At 33.2% G+C, this 22,443-nt stretch overlaps 1 protein-coding gene and 1 long non-coding RNA gene across 3 annotated transcripts; one reads left to right on the top strand and one right to left on the bottom strand.

The window, feature by feature from the left end:
- The first annotated feature begins 1,174 nt into the window (after positions 1-1,174).
- Positions 1,175-1,606, top strand: LOC129941987 (uncharacterized). The gene is made up of 2 exons (XR_008780957.1): positions 1,175-1,311; positions 1,372-1,606. It is a non-coding gene; the product is annotated as an uncharacterized LOC129941987 (long non-coding RNA).
- Positions 1,607-5,204: 3,598 nt separating this feature from the next.
- On the bottom strand, positions 5,205-21,021 carry LOC129938777 (mitochondrial pyruvate carrier 1). 2 transcript variants are annotated; one of them, XM_056046519.1, is made up of 4 exons: positions 20,803-21,021; positions 20,602-20,717; positions 20,438-20,538; positions 5,205-5,432 (listed from the first exon to the last, which is right to left on the bottom strand). In XM_056046519.1, exons 2-4 carry the CDS (start codon positions 20,688-20,690, stop codon positions 5,272-5,274), a joined length of 351 nt encoding a protein of 116 aa, XP_055902494.1. In that variant the 5' UTR covers positions 20,691-20,717; positions 20,803-21,021; the 3' UTR covers positions 5,205-5,271. The 2 variants fall into 2 exon arrangements, with proteins under 2 accessions (XP_055902494.1, XP_055902493.1); XM_056046518.1 differs by having other exon boundaries at positions 20,602-20,699; positions 20,803-21,020.
- Positions 21,022-22,443: the final 1,422 nt, after the last annotated feature.

The following is a 22,443-nucleotide window of genomic DNA, read 5'->3' as shown; positions in this document are numbered from 1 at the left end:
AAATTGATATTACCTGTAAACGTGTGCAGTATATTGATATTAGCTGTAGACGGGTGCGTGTTATTCGACATTTCTGCTTATAGGTAAACCAGAATGACAGATAGGATTCTCGTTGTCATATGGAATGTCTGACTGAGTATTTATAAAGGATTTTTTGAATTAGCACGACAAGATATCGGTGATCGAGGTGGCCATTTTATTTCGGTAACATCTGTCAAATTTTTGGATGATTGGTTGTGTTAACAAACAAAATTGCAATATATTGGACGACACCAACCCACGATAAGTTCACCAGGTGATAATGCATCCTCAAAAAGTTATCGTTTGGTGTGGATATTGGGCCTGTGGCGTAATTGGTCCGTACTTTTCGAAAACGACGTTAGAAGGCGGTCACTGTCAACAGCGAGCGCTACTTTACAATGAAAACTAATTTTTTATAGCCCAAATTGAATCATATGGACCTCGACGACATGGGGTTCCAGCAGGACGGCTCTACGTGCCACACAGTAAACGCCACGATTTATATTTTGTAGGAACGATTTAAGTGTAAGGTTATCTCTCGCAGAGGTGATGTAAAATGGTCACCAAGGTCATGCGATTTGACCCTGCTAGACTTTTTCCTGTGAAGTTTCTTGAAGTCGCAGGTAATAACACAGGCTGTCGCTCAAGTTCAGCGGAATCTATGCGGAAGAGTCATTGAAAACAGGACCACTCAGATCCGTGGCACCGTAAGAAGCCGAGGGGGGCATTTAACTGATGTCATATTTCACACTTATGGCTGAATCACAAACACACCTCAGCTTCGGCTTCACCTGACGTTTACGAGTTCAGCTATTCAACTTTTCGTTTGACAATCGTAAGGAAAGGAACGTAATGTGACTCTAAACGGAAGCTCTAAGTCAATTATCTGAACATTTGCTTTGTCTGACAGCTCAACTGCTGTAAAAAAATGTCAACACACAAAATATTTGCTCTTTGGAGGGATGAAATAATAGAAATGTCATTCAAAGCACCATCGAAGCAGACCAATCCGAAGCTGAAGCGTGTTTGTGATTCAGCCATTAATTGCATACATGCGCCTTTTACGAAGCTCACACACAGCTTGTTTTATTCCATTCCAACATCTCTTCACCCTTATTGAAAAACCCGTCATCTTTTTTTATAGTGTTTTTGGTCTACATCAGCTTCTGTTTTGTTTAGTTTTTGTTAAAAATAAATTATTCTTAAATTTGAATACGTTATATTCTAATGTCTAAACTCTAAAAGAAAAACCTCAAATAACCTAGAACCGGGATTTTAAAAAATTGAAATGTAAGCACGACCTACCTGGTATAATAGCGTGATCTAACTGACAAGTCTTAATTGTTTTAGATGATCTTCGTGATGGTGGCAAGGACTTTGTTGTCCATTAACCGAAAGATCCACTGCCTCTCTTGGTATTGTCCAAGGAAAAGTTCTGAAGGGAGAAGACTGTGCTGCACTTATGTTCATCCAAAAATTAATACAGAATTCTTACAAAAAGAGGTACATTCATATGTACCTACATGTAATAGGAACTTGTGTTTCAGATATATTTTGCAAAAAAAAAACAAAAAAAAAAAACAAACTGCCGGTTATAAGGTTAGAAGCAGGCATTGAAGCAAGGCTTTGTAGGTTTTCCCACTTAATTGGTATCTTGGACTACCCATGCTATAGCGCCACTAAATGAAATTGAGTCCCAGAGTAATACGCCTCCTTCTCTGCTATGATGACGTTTTAAAAACCGCTTCTCTTTTTTAATTTTATTATTATTAATAATTTTATAGGCACAAGTACGATAACTTTGGCGCCGAGATATAATAACGGTTTTTGGTAGAGGGGCTTAATACAAGCATTTTTTACTATGGGAGGGGGGGGGTCTATCTCCCCCCGTTTAGGCGGTAGGGGCAATTTAAAAAAACATGTACTTTAAATGGAAAAAAAAAATAATTAAAAAATAACGGTAATACTTACAATTAAGTATTATACCTTTTTTTAAAGCCAACACTTGTGTCTAGTAGCTTGTTTTTAAATCAAGTCAAAACTATGCATAGTTTGCGAAAAACACTGTTTTAAACTCAAAATTTGGTAAAAAAAAAAGTTAAAAATATGGTTTAGAGTGTAATATTTCAAAACTTTTAGATTATCTACAATTTTTTTTTTAGAATACATTGCCCTTATTTATTTTTGATCGAAAACTGAAAACTAGATGATTTTATGTCTTTTAGTTTTTGAGAAAATTGAAAATAACCACAACTACTATTTTAATTTAATTCTTTTTTTTTGCTTCAAAAATCTTATTTTGATAGTAACAATGGTAGGTGCAAGTTTGGTTGTATGCAACAGTGGGATCCGTAATTTGGGGTGGGTGCAAGTTGGAGTGCGTGCAAAGTGAGGAGGGAGCAAGGTTCGGTGAGTGCAAGATGAGGTGCATTCAAAGTTTCAAAGTATTTATATTTATAGTATATTTTTCAAAGTAGGTATATACGAAATTTCTAATGCAAACAGTAAGATGCCTAAGGGGGGGCATGCTGCCCGCCTGCAACCCCCCTGCTTGGGCTCACTATAGAATTTGGGGTGGGTGCGAGTTAGGGTGGGTGCAAGGTGGAGAGGGTGAAAGGTTCGGTGAGTGCATGCAAAATTTCATATGCATCTAAATAAACTGGATATAAAAAAAGTAATTTAATTGAAATATTTTGTTTTGGTAATTTTCAATTTTCTCAAAAACTAGAAGACATAGAAACATCTAGTTTTCAGTTTTCGTTAAAAAATAAATAAGGGCAATGTATTCTAAAAAAAATTATTGTAGATAATCTAAAAGTTTCGAAATATTACACTCTAAACCATATTTTTAACTTTTTTTTGACCAAATTTTGAGTTTAAAACAGTGTTTTTCGCAAACTATGCATAGTTTTGACTTGATTTAAAAACAAGCTACTAGACACAAGTGTTGGCTTTAAAAAAAGGTATAATACTTAATTGTAAGTATTACCGTTATTTTTTAATTATTTTTTTTCCATTTAAAGTACATGTTTTTTTAAATTGCCCCTACCGCCTAAACGGGGGGAGATAGACCCCCCCCTCCCATAGTAAAAATGCTTGTATTAAGCCCCTCTACCAAAAACCGTTATTATATCTCGGCGCCAAAGTTATCGTACTCTCCCCATTTTATAATTATAACTTTCTGGCCCATCTAGGTTAAATTTTTTAGTAGGTAAAAATAACCTTCGTCAATTATTTGCGGTAATTCAATTTTGCACGTCCCAGCTCGTGCGATCTTTCACGAAACACAAGCGTTGCTTCTTCCTAAAATCATTAAGTGTTTTTTTTTCTTGAGCTTAAGGCGCTTTAAGTATTTACCATGGTGTATCATGCATCAACAGTGGATGAGCTGACCGTAACATTAGCTTCCTCCCTAGTTTAAGCTGCCGATAAAGCTGAATTTCACGATTTTTTATTTGTGCAGTTTCGTTCTCGTCTCGACGCTGTTTTATTAATTTGATATTTAGACACTGTGAGTCCTTCGAGAAGATTTGCAAATTTCCCATGTCTAGGGACAGACAACAGACTAATACTGGGCAGAGTCAGTCAGAGAGGATCAGTTCCTGCTCTAAAATGACACTGGGACATATTTATGCACTGAAATATTCATACTTATCGGATACCAAGAATACTTCGCGTTTCACGAAGTGTAATGGCAAATGAAGTGTTTCCTCAATAATTTTTCGAGTAAGGCGATAGTTTTTTAAATAATTGCTGACACAATGATTTTGTTTGGGCTATAGCAAGGCTTGAACTACCCTTAGAGCAATAAACAATTATTCTTGCCATTTGCTCCACTGTCAAACCTTTGTTCTTGCCCGTTTTTATTAACACTCAATCAAGAACAATTAATTTATAATTTGTACCGTTTTTCCGAAGAAAAATGTATGCACTTTACAAAACAACCTTGATATATTCACGGCATCTAATTTAATAACCCGATTTATTTTCGCATATTCTTGACTCAATCAAAAATTTGTCAAAAGTTCTATCAGCTAAATCTCTTGTACCCAAATTTAATATTTGGTTGTTAACAAAATAATCTCTTATTTACCATAATTGTTTTTTTTTTTAAACCATCCTGTAACGGGAGAAATTTCGAATTAACTTCTTAAAAATAACCGGCAGAATACATATAAAAGAAAAAATTTACAAATTTTTGGTTTTTCTCACATACAAAATATGTAGCTATGTAAATTCATTCGGGTAAAAACATATATGAAGGTAAATTTTGTTTTCCAAACTTCAAGTGGGGCAGCGTCTTCTGATAAATATCTGCAAAACCATCGCACTAAATTCTACATTAGAATGCATATTTGAATTTTATCAATTTTGTTCATTTAAATGTTCTATATAAATATGTAGAAACCGGAACTTCTTTGGGCTAGTCCTCAAGATTTTTTAAAATAAGTTAAAAATTAACAAAGAAAGTTCTTAAAAGTTGCCACAAGGAATTAAAAGATGTATAAACTATTATTGAGTAAAACATTAGAATTGAATTAGAACTTCTTTTGACTCCCCCTTACAAATTTTTTAAATTTGAATTGAAACTTAATAATGCAAGGAATCAAAAGAGCTAAAATGTTCTTAACCCATAAAGCGTTCTTGCTTCCTTCCTTCTTTTGTTTCATTCTATATTCTAATTCGAAATACCAAAGTTTTTGAAACCTGTGATACCCGTATTTTAAACTAACAAATTTCTTGAATAGATTCACCTTTCTCTCATGTCACTCGCTATGGTTAGTCAAAATAGTAAAAGCTGCTTTTGTAGATTAGCTCGTTTTACATACAAGGTTAAATACGCCAAGGCTTTCTTATCGATGGATTCCTAATAAAGTTTCTATTCTGAATTTTCAGTATCCGGAGACTCAAAGGCAGTCCAAAAGTCCAAAGTTATAAGCAGACTTTATTTGCTTAATTATGAGCACAGAATTTATTAATTTACATTAATATTTTATTTTATATGCAAAACATATATTGTATTTGCATTCTATCACAATATGGAGCCATAACTTATCCGAGAAAAACACGTTCTTTTTCAAGTGTTCAAGTTCATTAAAGAAAGATATTTTTATTCAAAGCTCAAGAAAAAAGTATATACATTTTTTTTTTGTTTAATTTTAGGTAAGATGTACAAACAAGCGTTCAATGTAATAATCATTGATTTAACAAGAACATTTTATTCAAACATATTTAGAAAGTTTAACATGTTTATTGGTCAGATAATTTTTTCGAAAGTGTATATTTGATGCATCTGACGCCTTGGACATTCTGAGCACTAAAATTTGTGGCATGACATGCAAACAGCAACATGTTTCTTGGTTGCACCTTCCAGGCGAATCTCATGAAAATCGCCGAGTAGAGTGTCAGGGCTGTAAGAACACAAAAAATAAAGTTAAAAAATCAGTTTATTTTTGTATCATATTGATTATTATTATTATTTGTGACAGAGCAAGTTTAAATCATTGTTTGTAATCGCATTATATAGCTTAAAGTGAAAAACAAATATTGCTTAAAAATTATTTCAATGTTTTTTTTTTCGAGTTATTCTCTTCTGTTAGAAGAGGAACTTTGTGAATTCAATTTGGTCAAATCGTTTGAGTATTATTTTATAGCTGAGTCTTTTATAATGTTTAATAATTAGTAAACTAAATTCTTGTCTGAAGCAGTAAGACCCCGAAACGTTTGCACTTTTAACGTTAATCACGATTGCCAGGAGGAAGAGATTTTAATAAATAATACATGTACCTACTATAATCTACGAAATGTGAAAAATTAACTATGCGAACATAAAGGTTATCTATTAAACTATTTAAAACCAACCAAAAAGGAGTTTCTTATAATAAATGGACAAATAAAAAAATAGTAAAAAATATTGTTTTTAGCTTAATTTGTACCGCAATACTGCAAATTATAAATTGCGCCGAATTGTAAGAAAAAAACGAAGACCCTGCAAACAGAGTAATTGGTGTATGGTACACCAAAAGACTTAACCGAGAAGGTCGAGTTCAGGCAAGGAAAAATGGCCATGGGATTTTTAAACAAAGTACAACATAATAGCTTTTGAGGTGGCATTGTATATTTTAAGATTTATTAAGTGTTGGGCGGTATTGTCTTGCAGCAATAACAGTTCAAGTAAAAAGTTATTAAATTTAGTTGTTCTCTGACGAAACATCCTTGAAGCATAATAATATCTATCGTTGTTACAAACTTTAGTATACCCAAACAGACATTAACCACTAGATATACCGTTTTTGTAGAAGAGATCCATTTTAAAACTAACGAAGTTTTTCTCATAATTTCTAAATCTTAGATAAAACCCTCAGACCTGAGGGTTTATTTTTGGTTTGAAAGGATACCAGTTGTTATTGAAGTTGCTGATAATCTTAGTTAATGTGGTAACAGTTAGTTTAATTGAAAAGTCAGTCAGTTACAATTTAATTTTTAGGACCACAACTTTTTTTAACTTTCATATACGAGTATTTCAAAAAATTACCTCTACAATAGAACTGATAACATACGCGATATTCTATAGTTTGGTTTAATTTTATTGAAGTTAATAGCTTTCTTTTAACATATCACATAAGTGGTTTCCACAAAATCCCAATAAAGTAAAACGATTATTTTAAGTACATAATATACTCGTATATATAATCTGGTATCTAAGAGATGATATATTTTATTTATCTGTTATCTAAAGATTTGTTTAAATCAAATTTTAACCGCGCCTGTCGGGATAATGCGACCATGCCCATATTTCAAGTCAGGAAGTTGAGTTCTTTTGAATGGACAAATCTTAAGTGGTTTCTCAAAGAATCTGCTCTACACTCGTTCTCATCTTTAAGCCTAGTACATACTTCCTCGTGAAGTGAACGTTCGCCAGTGGAGAAAGTGAACTTTTGACATTGCTCACTGGTACACACTTGTGAGTACACGTTGTGAACATGAACAAACCAAATGTCAAAGCTTCACCAACAGTTCCCGTACATTTTGCACGTGAATTGCCCGTGAACGAAAACTCTCCACTTTGTTCTCCACTCAGCTTCACAAGCAAGTTCACGAGTGAACCAAAAACTGAAATTTGTATGGGTTCACGAGATGGTTCACAAGTATGTACTAGGCTTTACACAAAACGTATTCTATGAATAAACCTTGGTATTATTGAGAAACATTTTGTTAAGTGCATTTGGGAAAAAAACTCTCGAAACAAGTAAGATCGCATTAATTAGAATTAACAACGATCGAAAATCGTATGTCTAGTTTACGACAACTTGGTCCTACATATGGGTATATCTAATAATAATACACACTCGAGTAAATATGAATCCGATGCGAATGCACAAAAACAAAGTCTCGTATTATGACAGAATAGATGGTAAGTTTTTAGCGATATTCCATCCAAATAACCAATATAAATTTACATGGAGGCAAAAAAAGAAGTCAAATTACGGTGGCAATATTATATACTAAATATGGGTGATTATACAAAGTCTTATTATATTTTATTGAGATTACAATTTATTTTTAAACAATGGAAAGACCTTTATTTGGTCACTCAATTGCAGTTATTTATTTTGAATACAAGTTATTAAAAAAACACAAATAGTACTTAAAACGTCAGTCCTTTGGCATGTCACAACCCTGAAAACCAACAATTAAGTAGTTGTCTAGTAAAAATTATCATTGATATGATTAATATAGTTTTATAATGCAGTGTTCTCCACTTTATTTAAAAAAATAAGAAATTTTGTGTTCAGTTTTATTCGTCAGTCCGTTGTGTGTTATTTAAATTTGAGAAATATCGCCGACTCAACGTCAAATCTCTCGTTTAATGATCATTAGTACTTTTAAGATGAATACTTTCGGATTTTGTTCATATTGTTTGTTGATTACTTAGTAATATTTGGTAAAACTATGTGAAAATTGTAAAAGATAGTTGAATAACGTTACGTTAAATGTCGAAAGTCAGTTTTGAAAGCTGATATAGTATTTTCTTATAGTATTACATATTATTCATTATTTTTAATTGCTACTAAATGATTTTAAGTTATCATCAATAAATCCTTAGAGATTTTTACTAATTTGTATACAATTTCAATATAATACTTGTGAAAAAGATTAGCTATCATATACATATGTACACCCGAATTTGTAAAAGTTGGATTTTGTAAACAAAATATCCTCAAAAGTTACCCAACTTTTGTATAATCACCCATATGTATTAATGGGCCAAAGATTCAAAATGTTCACCGATCATGAACCACGAAATTTCAATATAAAAAACTGCAAGGACACACACAAGGATAAAATTTCACAATTTGTATTAGAAATTCTTTACAATCCGGGAAAAGACAATTCAGCAGTCTTAAGTGAAATCCAGTAATATCCGAAGAAAAAAAAAAACAATTAAAAAATAAATTGGATGGTCAAAAAAATAAACGTGTGATAAAAATTAAATTATGTACAAAGCTTTTTATAATAGAGAGAAAGTGTTATCTGATTAATACAAAAATGACTTAATTCGCAAGGCTATAATCGTGTCAGAAAATGATTATTAAAAATTACGAAACATTTAATTTAAAAAATATGCACAAACATTTCCAGTGAACCCCACAACTAATCAGACATAAAAAGAAAAAAATTTCGCAGTTCAATTTCTCTAAGAAAATGTACTCGAACTCGACATAACATCCCCATACCGTGACCGACCCACTGCCATGTATCACAGTTGCTCACGTATGTTTATGAGAGAATTCTTCATTTGCTTTTCTCCATACAAACATTCATTGATAAAACGACAACTGCAATATTGATGAGAGTGACATTTGCCGATCAAAAATTTAGATTCCACAAAACGCCAGATGTCAAGTAGCGTAACGCGAAGTAAAACGCTATCATAACGACATTCACAATGCCGACTTGAGTGAACGACAATTGTCATACAAATAAAACGCCTGCTACAAGCTACAATAGGGGTGAATTTGTAGAAACATGCGATCCGTGATCGCAGTTAGGTCTAGCATCAGTAAGATCGCGTTTAATTAAGAAATAACAAGGATCGAAAATCGTATGTCTAGTTTACGACAACTTTGTAATACAGATATCTAATAATAATACACACTCTAGTAAATATGAATCCGATGCGAATACACAAAAACAAAGCCTCGATTTATCTCAGATTAGATGATAAATTTGTATGGTCAGATGAATACAAATACAGTTTAGAAAAAGTAAATAAATTTGTATGTACAACACCCGTTTTAGCGATATTCGATCCAAATAAACCAATATAAATTTACACGGAGGCAAAAAAAAACGTCAATTTAAGCTGGCAATCATTGACATACTACAGCATTGACATACTATACATGGACTGCTAGGAGCCAACTTCACGATGGTTCCACTTTTAACGGACAAAACACTAGCGCAAAGAGGGCTATGCGGAAAAATTGTGTAACATTTAATACTCACATCCACTGCTGTCGTTTTTGCTACTATAGTAGTATTTTACTATTTTCAGAGTCAACTGCTACTCTACCCACGGACGAAAACTACTCCTCAAAATAAAACGGAAAAGAAATTTGTATTTGGTTTACAACAAAAACCAAAATTTAAAAAATATAATGCCCCAATAATAGTGCAACAGCAGAAAGAAAATTTTCAGATATAAGCCTTATAAAAGATAAAAAAAGAAATTCACTTAAGGTAGAAACGGTAAATGCCCTACTAACTGCTAAGGAACTCCTTAAAAACAATTTGACAGAAAAATGGGAGCCATCGAAAACTTTAATCGAGAATAACAAATCATTGTATAAAAATTAAATTCCGTACAAAACTTTTTATAATAGAGAGAAAGTATGGTATGGTTAACAAAGCACTGTGTTATCTGATTAATACAAAAATGACTTAATTCGCATAAAATTATTATTAAAAATTACGAAATATTTAATTTAAAAAATATGCAGAAACATATCCAGTGACCCCCACGACTAATCGGACATAAAAAAGAAAAAATTTCGCAGTGCAATTTCTATAAATAAACAAAAATAACATTTTAAATTACTATTCAAAACAAGGAAACTAAAACCTAAAACAACTCCATAATTTCATGTCTCACAAATAATCGGACTCATTGAATTTAGTATTTTGTGGCGTATCCTTTTGATTTCATTACCGCCTCAAGACCAATTTTCAATACACTTCAGGGGAGTATTTTTTTTGGGACAATTATACAACAACCACGACCTTGCTGTGTAAGATGTATGCTTGGGGTTGTTGTCCTGGTAGAAGATGAAATGATGTAGCCCTTTTGATACATTTTACCTTTCAAAAACTGTAAATTTCCAATACCAGAACTCGACATACATCCCCATACCATCATGTTACACATTAAGGATCCTACCTTCATTTTTGAAACGTGAAATTATCTCTTGAACTGTTGAATGGCTCCGTTGGACAGTTTTGGCTATTTTTCTAACTGATTTTCTATCCTGACCATGCGTTATAACCAATTTTCATATTTCAACAGACGTCTGTTTACCTTGCGGCTCTATTTTAAGGTTTAGCGGAAAACTTAAAAAAAAAAAAAACTGAATAATTTGACGGGAAAAGTACTGTTACTGAGCACTCTACACTGAATCAGTAGCAATTGTCCGATTTTGTGTGGGAGACGGAATATTAGAGTTGTTTTAGTTTTTAGTCTACATTGTTTTGTTTATTAACAAGATTGTATTAATAAATAATAAACTTTAGGGTTTCCGTTTAATTAATCAGAGGTGAGGTGAATTTCTACACCCTCCATACATGTAAATAGATAAATTGCACCATTAAAATTGTTCTTTTCTGTGTCCGAATAGTCGTGGCGGTCACTGTACAAATAATTTGTAAAAACATGTATACAAAATAAAACAAAATTTGGTAACTTCAAGGCTCTCTGCTCGAAGTTAGGTCTAGCATCAGTACTATTAGATCCAATAGGAGGTAGCAGATCCCAAAATAAAAGTATTTAAATTTGACAGTAGATCAATTAACACGATATGCGTTTATATCTACGCCAATAACACACAGTAAAAGATATGTTTAAACCTTGTAAAGTCAACCTCTTTTAAATTAATAACGAATCCCACTTACTTTGATTCTATTTGCAACCCAAATATATGGCGAGCAGAGCCTTTAGTCAAAGAATTTACTCAAAGTCAAAAACAGGGTGTTTCTTTGAAAAACAAATCAAAAAACTTAACAGGCTTGCGCTCTTCTACCAAAACGTAAGGGGACTTCGTAGCAAGAGTACTGACATTTTTCTTAACTCCCAATCATTTCCACACGACGTATTCGTTTTGACATAAACGTGGCTTAATTCAAGCTTTTCCGACACAGAACTTTTTAGTCAAAAGTTCGAAGTTTACAGAAAGGATCGTCATGTTGGTAATGCAAAGGATTTAGGTGAAGGTGTTCTCATAGCGGTAAAAAATACATATTTCTCTTCATCTTCTTCTGTAAAAACAATAGTTGTACGGGCTAAGACTTTGTTCATTTTAAACGTTTACAAAAAGTTTGGAGTCTGTTTATCCCTCAATCTCTCCTTGGCATTAGACTATCATATAAATTTTTCCAGCTCTGACACCAATATCTTACTTCTAGGTGATTTTAATTTACCACACATTGACTGGATTCTATCCGAAGATGAATCCTGCCTTTAAGCCTCTCCTTCTTATTCACAAATGGAACTATCTCTTCTCGATAAAATCCTTCTTACTGACTTACAGCAAACAAGCTGTATTAAAAACTCAAAAAATCGAATTCTCGATTTATTCTTTTCTTCTGACGCTATTAGTACTCTTGTTCTAGAATCTAGATCAGGAATTACTAATATTGACAAATATCACCCCCCTTTGGACATTTTTTTTTTTGACTTAAGTAATCAGTAATACTTTTGATTGCTTATATAATTTTGATTTCAGAAGAGCCAATTTCCAGCAGTTGTCAGAAGATTTAACCATTTCTGGAATTGCTGATACACTAGGATCTTCTTACATTGACGAAGTAGTTTCAATTTTTTATAAGATCCTTAATTATTGTTCTGAAAAAAATGTACCGATAAAGAAATCAAAAAATGCAATCTTTAGCCATCCTTGGTACACGAAAGAATTGCGTTTACTGCGTAACAAAAAAAATAAGGCATGGAAAACGTATCTCAAAACTCTGTCTCCAGTCAACTTCTCTTTTTATGTTGAACTCTTTAACCAATTTAAATCTCTTTCTAATTTTTATATGCTTGTTATGTTACTGATATGTGCACCTCTTTGAAAGAGAATCCTAAAAATTTTGGAATTTTGTAAACTCAAAGAAAAAATCAGATGGCTTTCCAGTTAACTTCACTTACAAGATCTTTTGATATCTGTAACGCTTTTGCAACGAATTTCCGTGAGTCATTTGTTAATAGCCCTAAAGAAGTTGATGAAGTATATTTTCATAATCTTCACATTTTTTCGCAAACTAGCTGTAGTCACATACCTGTGCTACAGAGCACGGTCCTTGATCTTTTATCTGCGTTGAATGATGACTGCTCAGCCGGTCCTTACGGTATTTCCCCGATAGTACTAAAAAAGTGTTGTAATGCTTTAGTTGAACCCCTTACTTTTTTATTCAAACTTTCTCTAAAAACAGGCAAATTTCCCAGTATATGGCAGAAGTCATTTCTAACACCAATTTTCAAGAAAGGTAACAAGTCGGATATAAGCAACTACAGGCCCATTGCAAAGCTTTCTTGCATTCCTAATGTATTTGAACATGTTGTTTGTGAAAGCGTAGCATATTTTATTAAAAATATCATTTGCGAACAGCAACATGGTTTTGTGAAAAAAAGATCAACCGTTACTAACCTCCTTACTTTCTCAAACATATGTTCAAACGCTTTAGAACAAGGTTATGAAATTGACTGTGTATACACTGACTTTTCTAAAGCTTTTGACCAACTTAGCCACGGAATTATTTTATTTAAACTTAAGGCTCTTGGTTTTCCACCATTTTTCTTTGCTTGGATTAAGTCGTACCTTGAAAACAGATCCTACGAGGTAAAATTTAGAAATTGTCATTCTGAACCTTTTGTTGCTCAATCTGGTGTTCCCCAGGGAAGCCATCTTGGCCCTTTTCTGTTCATCCTGTCTATTAACGATGTATCGTCATTTCTACGCTCAAGTGAACTTCTCATTTTTGCTGACGATATGAAGATTTTCAAAATAATAAAGTCCAACCATGATCGTTTTTTTTTACAAGCCGACATTGATAGTTTCAAATTTTGGTGTGGTAAAAATAGCCTTTTACTCAACCCTTTAAAATGCCAGACTATAACTTTCACTAAAAAACTAATCAGTAACGTATTTGACTACTGTATATCACAGCAAAAACTCTGTCGTGTCTCCACATTTAAAGATTTAGGTGTACATTTCTGTTCCAACTTAGAGTTTACAAATCACATTAATTGTATTGTTAATAAGGCAAGTTCTATGCTTGGTTTTATAAAACGCTGGGCAAAGGAGTTCAATGATCCCTATGTTACCCTTTCTTTGTATAATTACCATGTTCGTCCTCATCTTGAATATGCTTCGCAGGTATGGACTCTCTATTACGAAATTCATAGAAAACGTATTGAATCAATTCAACATAATTTCATTCGCTTTGCCCTAAAAGGTCTTCCTTGGGAAGATCCCTATGATCTGCCTCCCTATGAACATCGTATTCAACTTCTTCAAATGCAATCTCTCCATCAAAGGCGTGTTAATAATGACTTAGTATTTTTTCATCAACTCATTAATGATGAAATTGATGCACCTTATTTGCTTTCTTGTGTACATTTGAATTACCGGGGCGGAACGGGTGGGATTAAAATCATTGTTTAGAACCAGTGCCCCACTATCGTAAACGTTCTCATTTTATTTTTTGTACTATAATAGTTAAATGCTAATTTTGTTTTGTATTTTGTGCGTGTGTTAGGCTATATTTGTATTATTTTTTACTAACAACTAACACATGCACTTTTGATGAGCCTCTGATCTTAGTTTGACGCTTGCTATAAGCTTACTACTTTCTGAAATTCTGAAGTGTAAAAATAAAGCAAAATTAATACGATTAACAAATGTCCAGAAATCAATTCCTCTGAATTCAAAATATTTTAATAAGATGGATCATAGATTCCAAAGTCGTTGTAACTGTTGATTGACTACTTCTTGTTTAATCATCGAATTTTCTTAACATTATTGATTGGGTTTTGAATTGTGGTTGTCTTGAAAATAATTTAATTGAAAATTTTTTGCAAATTGAAAGAAGAAATTGGAACCTTCTGATTGGGATTTCAGTAAAATTTATTTTTAATTTAAAGCTTAATTTATGTCCTACTCCTAACTCTATAAATACCACGTATGTAGGTTCATGTACACTAAAGTTAGTTTACTTTAATTTGGTCATGTAGGTGGTTATACAAACTGAGCTAATGATTTGAAACAAAATGCATTTCTTGGAGTTTCCATTTATATTGCTAGATGAGTTATTTGAGCTGCTTCATAAACGGTACAGTGTTAAAACTGTTGAATTCCTATGTATGTGGTTCAGCTTTCGCCGTAAGAATTTCTTTTGTTTTTTTTTGTGTATGTCCTGAACAGCCTTTTTTAAGGATGTTAGATATTTATCCCACGCACAAATCAAAACAGAAATAATTGTGTGTGTATGCAAATAGAAAGGGTAGAAAGTGATAATTTACCTTTTGTCAAATGAATGTTAATGAGAAAAATTGGCAAACACTGAATGAGGTATAATTTGGTTTTAGCTAGCATACTGAAAGTGATCTTAGATAATGAAAGTAGTTAATCCAAACTTTTTATCTTACAGAAAGCATTTCGATTTGAATTACATAATCTAAGCAATTAGAAAAGCAGTTAACTAAAAGTTTGCGTTTAATTAATTTAAATTACAATGGTACAAAACTAAATTACCAACTTAAGCATAAAATAAAAGTAAATATATTCCAATGAAGAAACGAAATATTTATTAGTAAAGCTAATGTTAAGGCATTAAAAACCTCTAAAGCAAAGTCGGATTAAGATTTATTAGAAAGTAAATTGAACGAAGATTTAGAATCAAATTTCCAAACATTAAAAGAAGAACAAATAAAAAAGTATTGCATTTTGGTTTTACTCGTAGGGCACCAAGATTATTATTATTAGAAAAGAAAATTTGTAATGTAAAACTTATTTTAAAAAATCAATTGAATTATATTATTATTTAAAAATTGTTTAAAATGTTATATTTAATAACTTATTTAGAACTTATACTATATAACTGAAATATGAATAAATATAGTATACACATATGTAAGTTCAATCTTATGTTTTTTACAGCACTGTGCAAAACATTTGCAACTAGAATCTCCATTTTTCATTAAAAAAAAAATTAACACTCTTCACTGGAACAAAAAATTAATCACTAAATACATTAATAGTTGGTAAAATTGATGTGCAAAACATTTGCAACTTAGACTTACTTCAGGGCAAGAAAATGTTAATATTTAACTGCGTACCCTTAATTTTTTATAACGGCTGTATATCTTGTGGGCATCGAAGCTATATAGTTATTAATAACCGTTTTTGGAATTTTATTCCACTGCCTCTGAATTTCAGCGAATATGTCACTTTTTTGCTTAAAAATGTTGCTCCCAATTCTTCTCTTTACAATTCCCTACAGGTGCTCTATTAGAATTAAGTTTGGGGATCTCAATCTTTTTTACTGTTATCCACTTTGCGGCCAACTTCGACTTATGTTTGGGATCATTGCCGTGTTGGAACGTCCATTTCCCAATGGGTATAAGGCAGCATGGTGTTACAAAGATGTCTACATAATCTTCAGACTCTATTATGCCCTACAATTGTCGAATTTTCCCGATTCCTTGGCCAGAGAAGCAGCCCAAGACCAAAATTGAACCACCTCCATGTTTGACCGTCCGTTTAGTGTATTTTTGATTGATTCTCTCACCTCTTCGCCTTCTGACATGTTGTTTTTCATCCGATCCGTGGATATTGAATTTTGATTCGTCAGAAAACTAGACCGTTTCCCATTTTTGGAGACTTCAATTGAAATGAGTTTTTGCAAAAGCCAAACGAGGTTTCACATTTTTTTTCAAACAAATGGCTCTTTTGTCATCTGAAAACCCCGCAAAATGCAATGGCCTGCAGTGCGTGGCGTCTGATGGTTGATGGGTCAATTGGTTACCTAAGTTCAATTTTTGCTTCCCTGAATGATGCCGTAGGGTTTCTTCGGAATAAATTTGTTATTTAACAATCATCTTTTGATGGAGTGCTTCGCGACCTTTCTCCTCTATGATGGCATAAGACTTTTCCACTTTTGATAATTCTACAAATAGTTGATTTGTGAATGGAATATTTCTTTGAAATTTCTTTTTGGGATGGTATTTTTTTTAAATCACTCAAAATTCTGGATTTTACATCCGATGAATATTTATTTCCCGCCATTTTTAAAACAAAATCTGTTTTTTTTTTTTTCAATTTAAAAAGAATTTATTTTAAACAAAACCGTGTTATCATCAAAGTCCCGGCAAAAACTAACTAAACAAATAAAGCTACACGTATAAACTTATTAACCTCAAAATAAATCAAATTAACCGTTATCAAAATGAGAGGAAAAGAGAAACGGCCAGTAGTTGCAAATGTTTTGCACAGCTGAAATCATTATTGTTTTTTTAAAAGCAGTGTTTTGTAGAATTTGCCTGTGGATCAGTGCTTTAAGATTATGAACAGTAAGGTGACACATGCAAAAGTCTAAAGCAATAAAAATAATTTCATTGGAACAATGAAATGGCGGTGATAGTTGCAAATGTTTTGCACAGTACTGTATGTTCTTGATGATAACCCTACATAATAGTTAAGAGTAAGTCAATATGTACCTTATGTAAAAAGTCAGTCTAGAATAAACTGAGCTATGACAAAAACGCGTGTTTCAATCCATGGTGTTACACCAATGTTCGTGGCAGCTTTTAGAGCTACGTCTGTCGTGTATGGGAGCTAAGGTGATTTTTTGGTTGTAGGATTTTTTTTTCAAGTCATTTATTATAGCGTTATGTATATAACTCACACATCCTTCGTTCAATCAATCGGAGGCTACGTTCCTTTAAAAGGTTTTTTACTGGAGTTATTGTGAAAGCTCTCAATCCATGTGTTACAGCAATATGATATGATGGTTTGCTGTTGTTAAGCTCTGTGTTTTAGCATTAGGAGTATAAAGCCACTCCTTAGTCGATCTTCGATAAAATAATAGATTTTATTGTTCGTATAAGAATTTGTGGATGGATAAAACAATTTTCTGATATAAAATAATTTATATTATTGACCCTGCTAGCTTGTTAGTTAAATTGTAAATAATATTCTAAGGTTAATTAATGCAATCATAAAGTGTTTAAAGCCTTAGGTCATCTGCACATAAAATAGAATTCAGCGTTTTAAATTGTATAAAAAAATTATAGACTATAATAAAAAGGGTCAGCAGTAGTAGGTATCCTGGTGGAATGCCGTATGCCGTTTTGTTGGATTCGAAATTCCCCAAGCATGATAACAAAGTCTGCGGTATCTGTCAGCGGTGTTATTGGCTTTGGCATAGTAATAATATTCGCGGTTTTCCACGTTTATGGCAATATAACCTGATCTAATATACAATTACATTGTTTTTGGAGAATTTTCAACATAGGAAGGACATAGGATAAAGACTTGCTAAGTTCTAGAAAGCTGATGGCTTTTCAAGTCGAGTCAAGGTCACAAGTAATTTCCACTGAATTTGGATTTGAGCTGATAATTAACAAGCGTTTCCATGAACATGAAAAGAAGGAACATAAGTGCTTTCGGTCGGTAATAAGAGGGTGATGAAGATTTGCATTTTTGAGGATGGCTGCCATGCGCTCGGAACGATACCTGAGGAGTAGGACAAATGAAAAAGCTTACGCAGTGGATACCATCCGGACCAGCAGATTTACGTACAGTCCATGGCCATATTATTAGACGCACTGCAGAATTTTTATAATTATTAGATTATTTGCAATAGTTTCAACGTTCAAGAATGGATGTATGGCTAAATTTGTATACAAGATGGAGCTCGATGCCACAAAGCTTGGTCCATAAAAACTTATTTGAGAGAAGAAAACATCTCTGTTGGACTGGCCGGGAAGCAGCCTGGAATGAGCCCAATTGAGAACGTGTGGGAGCTGATAAAGAGGTAAGTAGCTAAAGAAGCGGTCACTTATTATTAAGAATAATTCACGTGTGGAATCACCACCCACAAATGCAGGAAACAGTCAAATCATGCATTGACAGTATGCCGCGAATAATTGAGGATCTTATTAAAGCAATAAGAGGTTCAACAAAATATTGAAAAAAAATTACAAAAATAACAACAACAAAAAACTGAATATAATAATTTAAAAAAAAAATCTTTAAATCTGTTGCTTTATTTCTAGGAAGTAGTTTATATTCTGCATACAAAATAATTTAAATGCAGTGCAATATTCGAAAACCTGATTAAAATAGGTGGATATTAAGATTTTGCATACAATCTAACGTGCGTCTAATAACTTGGCCAGGGACTGTATGTTTATATCTTTTAGGACTCTCGCCACAGTACGAGTGTGAAAAAAGATTGGCCCCATAATTTTACTACCGCGCCAAATGACGGGCAGACTCATAACACTGACTAGAAGCGTTGAATTAACAAGTCAAATATCTTGCAAGATAAGAGAAAGAAACAAAAGTATCCGGATAAATAAGTCAATAAAACGTAGAAAAATTCATCGAGTATCCCAAATCAACGCAACAGAAATGATTTCATCAAGTATCCCGCACCGGGAAAAGGAGATTGATATTGAAAAAAATTGTTTTTTTTTTTACAATTAAGTACATACAAATTTACGCTACAAGCTGTAGAGAATATAAAGTTTCGCCTGACGAATTTTTGCAACATTGTATTCGTACGGATATCATTGCAGGAATAAGTACTATCCCGATTTATACGAAACAATACCCCTTACCCATAATATATATTAGATTAGATCGAGACATCATGTTAGCGGTCTGAGTTCAATCCCTGTCTTTGCCACATAAAACTTTTGTTCACAGGAACTGCTTCTTGCGAGGAATTGACAAATCCTCCAAGAGTATTTCTTGTCACGAAAAGTGCTTTCTGGTTAAGCCGTTTGGACTTGTAATACAAACTGTATGTGCAATATATTAAGTAATGTTTGAAAAACCAAATACCTCACGACAATTTCTCTAGAATGTGGGTCAACAACACAAAATATAAATATTCACGCTACTTCAACAGTAACTACTGACCAAGTTTTACTGACGATTTAGGCCAAGTATATACCCATATAGCGAAGAAAACAGACCAAATTAGAAAAAAGGCAATCGAGTCTTTAAACATTTTGAAAACACACTTACTGTCAAATTCTTCAAGAGTCCTAATGTTAGGACCAATACAAGTTTTAGAAACAGTACTCATATCGGTACAGCAAAATCGATAGGGTAGGGAGTTATAAATGGAATTAAAGCAATAAAGTTTTTCAATTTTTCAATTTTGCAATTTTTCGACTATATTTTTTTTAGAAATATGTAATGTAAGTGATTTTAATTGTATTGTTTAGTTTATTTTTGATTCGGTATTTGTGGGGTTATTCGACGAATTAACCATGTCACAATATGTTCTTCTTCTAGTAGCGGATGCAATACAACATGGACAGACATAGTTCTAATGGTACTACTTCAGAATTATAACGTTGTTAAAATAAATTTAAAAAAAGTGCGATGTCATAAGGCATAGAAAAAGCTATCTATATAAATCAAGAAAAATAGATAACGACTTTAGTTGATTAAATGGCACGTGTATCAAAAAACATTTGCAATTGCTCTAAAATGACAATACTTTGAAAATGACAAATAAAAGAAAAAAGCAAATCAATTGGTAAATATGCAAATATAATTTACAAGCTTGTTTCGTACCTGCAAATGAAAACTTTCTATTTTGTCTTATTACTTTCGACAATTTTGAATTGCTGCAGATGGATTCCTAGGACTGGGTTGATAAATTAGACCAGGTACTATTGACGTGGAGAAATATATAGGACCGCTTAGGACGAACGTGAAGAAATTGGGCGTAAGTAAAGTTAATGTACTTGGAACCAAAAAAATCACACCCTTGTTTTCCAAACGCATCCAAGTTAAGTTCAAATATTCAATTTGTTTTAATGTGAGCTATGACTGGCGCGTTAGATCTTAGGTCTTAGCCGAGAAATTCTGCCTTGAAGTAAATAAAACATGGCATAACTCACCCACAGTCATCGTAGGACTAATGAACTTAGGATCTTTTTTGAAATCAGCAATGGCTGCAATCGGTATCCCCCAGTTAGCGACTGGTCCCCAAAAGTGTGTACTGAAACGAGATAATAACGAGCATTGGCCAAGAAATAACTAAATATTTAAACTAAAGGCAAACCTCATAAGATAGTCCCGAAATTCTTTGCTTTTCAGATTGTTGAAAAATCTGCTGGCCAAGCTTCCTGTAGCTTTTGGTGCCTGAGCCATGATTTGAACCTATAGAGAAAGAAATAGCTAAGAATTTGCTTTACTTTAATTCGCTAGTGCATAGAAAAACAAGATCATGAAATATTTCTAGGTTTTTATTATTAGTTCTTACTATTGAAAAATTGTAACAGGTTATATAAAACACAATTATGCACGTTTGGTAAAAATATATATGTATATATATTTAGTTTGGTAACTAGACCCAAAAGCCTCTTATGATTCTCACAAATCTGTATGATCTGGATCTCTTTAAATGAGAAAAAGCAAATATATTTTCAATAACAAAGATCCGTCAAAAACATAGAAAACGAAATGAAAAATACTCTATTATAAATATGAGAACCAAAAACACTTTATATGAAGACATCAAACTTTCGTACATATGCTCACCAAACTCAATTATTTCATTGATGTTTTGCATTGCAGTGATATAAATTTCAACAACAATATTTGGTTTGTTTTCACACATCTATATTCCGTGTAGGTACGGATTGAAATCAGATTTCTCAATTAAATCCCACTAGAGAAGAATCGAAAACATGTTTCAATGAATTAATAGCCTTTTCACACCAAACCGAAAATTGGGTTTTATGCAAAAAGTTTTCAAAAACATGAAAATCATTCACACCGACCATTTACACGTTTTCATTTGACATTTAAATTTATTTAACACCTTCTGTCAAATTTAGTATTGATGAAAAAATGTGTGAGTAAAAAGTTTTGATCTTCTAAAATTATTTGTGAAAATAAAATGTATTCTAAATTTTAACCAATTCAAATTGATTTCAATATAACGTTAGCTCGTCGAAGAAGAGTTTCAACTGAAGTTCTGGGGACGGGTGGAATGGCCTCACGCTTCGTCTGCGTTACGGTGGGCCTGCTTTGAGGTTGCTTTGAATAACATTTCTATTATTTCATCCCTCTAACGTCGAACTTGTCGAGTTGTAGAAGCTGAGTAAGGTCAATGATTCTCGAGAATTTTCTCCAGATGAGTCCTGAAACTAAAGGACGTTCTTATCCCTCTACCTTCCCAAAATCATCATCCACTCCCACATAAACAGGGCATACCAGGCTACGTTTATGTCACCAAGTCCCATCCCACCCCCCACGTTTGTAATGGCGAAAAAGCTAGCAACGATCCTATCTCCTATACTCCTTCTCACTCTAGGTAACCTAGCTGAATTGCTGTTACCGAATCCCAATCTTTTCCTTACACGTCAGAATGATGAATTAACGTCAACTGACTCCCCACCCTTTCTCTTCCTCCCCAACCACCTCTCATCAATATTGGGCTGGATCTAAGGTGTTAAACGACCCGTGCCGATGATCAGCCTGGCTTGGGGCCCAATTCAAAAATAGCCCAGTCTCTAACGGAGTATCCGGATACCTGGCGACCTCCGGATTAACTAGCCTTATCTGTACATGCGAATCTCTGTGCAGATGGACCTTTTTTCTTCGCGTCTCTTGGGACCAAAATGTACAAAACAAACAACAAAAACAAAAACACATGTGAGACCGGTATCACTTCAGGACCGGGCGGCAGCTTGGTGTCAAAGCCTGCTATCGTATCTCTTGCGGCCAACACAGAGAAGAGAGTAGTGGCTAACCATGGACCCTCCTCTGCTGTTGGTAGCAACGAGAATAAAAAGGTAGCGATACCTATTTTCAGTAGTGGCAGGGTTGTGAAAAATGGCCCTACTGGTACTAGTGAGAATACTTCCAGAAATGGAAAACTCTCTAAAGGCCTTTATAG

This window comes from Eupeodes corollae, chromosome 1 (genome assembly GCF_945859685.1).
Source record: "Eupeodes corollae chromosome 1, idEupCoro1.1, whole genome shotgun sequence".
In the NCBI taxonomy this organism is placed as follows: Eukaryota; Metazoa; Arthropoda; class Insecta; order Diptera; family Syrphidae; genus Eupeodes; species Eupeodes corollae.
The sequence above is the reverse complement of the archived record's forward strand: the minus strand, read 5'-3'. Positions and strand labels throughout refer to the sequence as shown.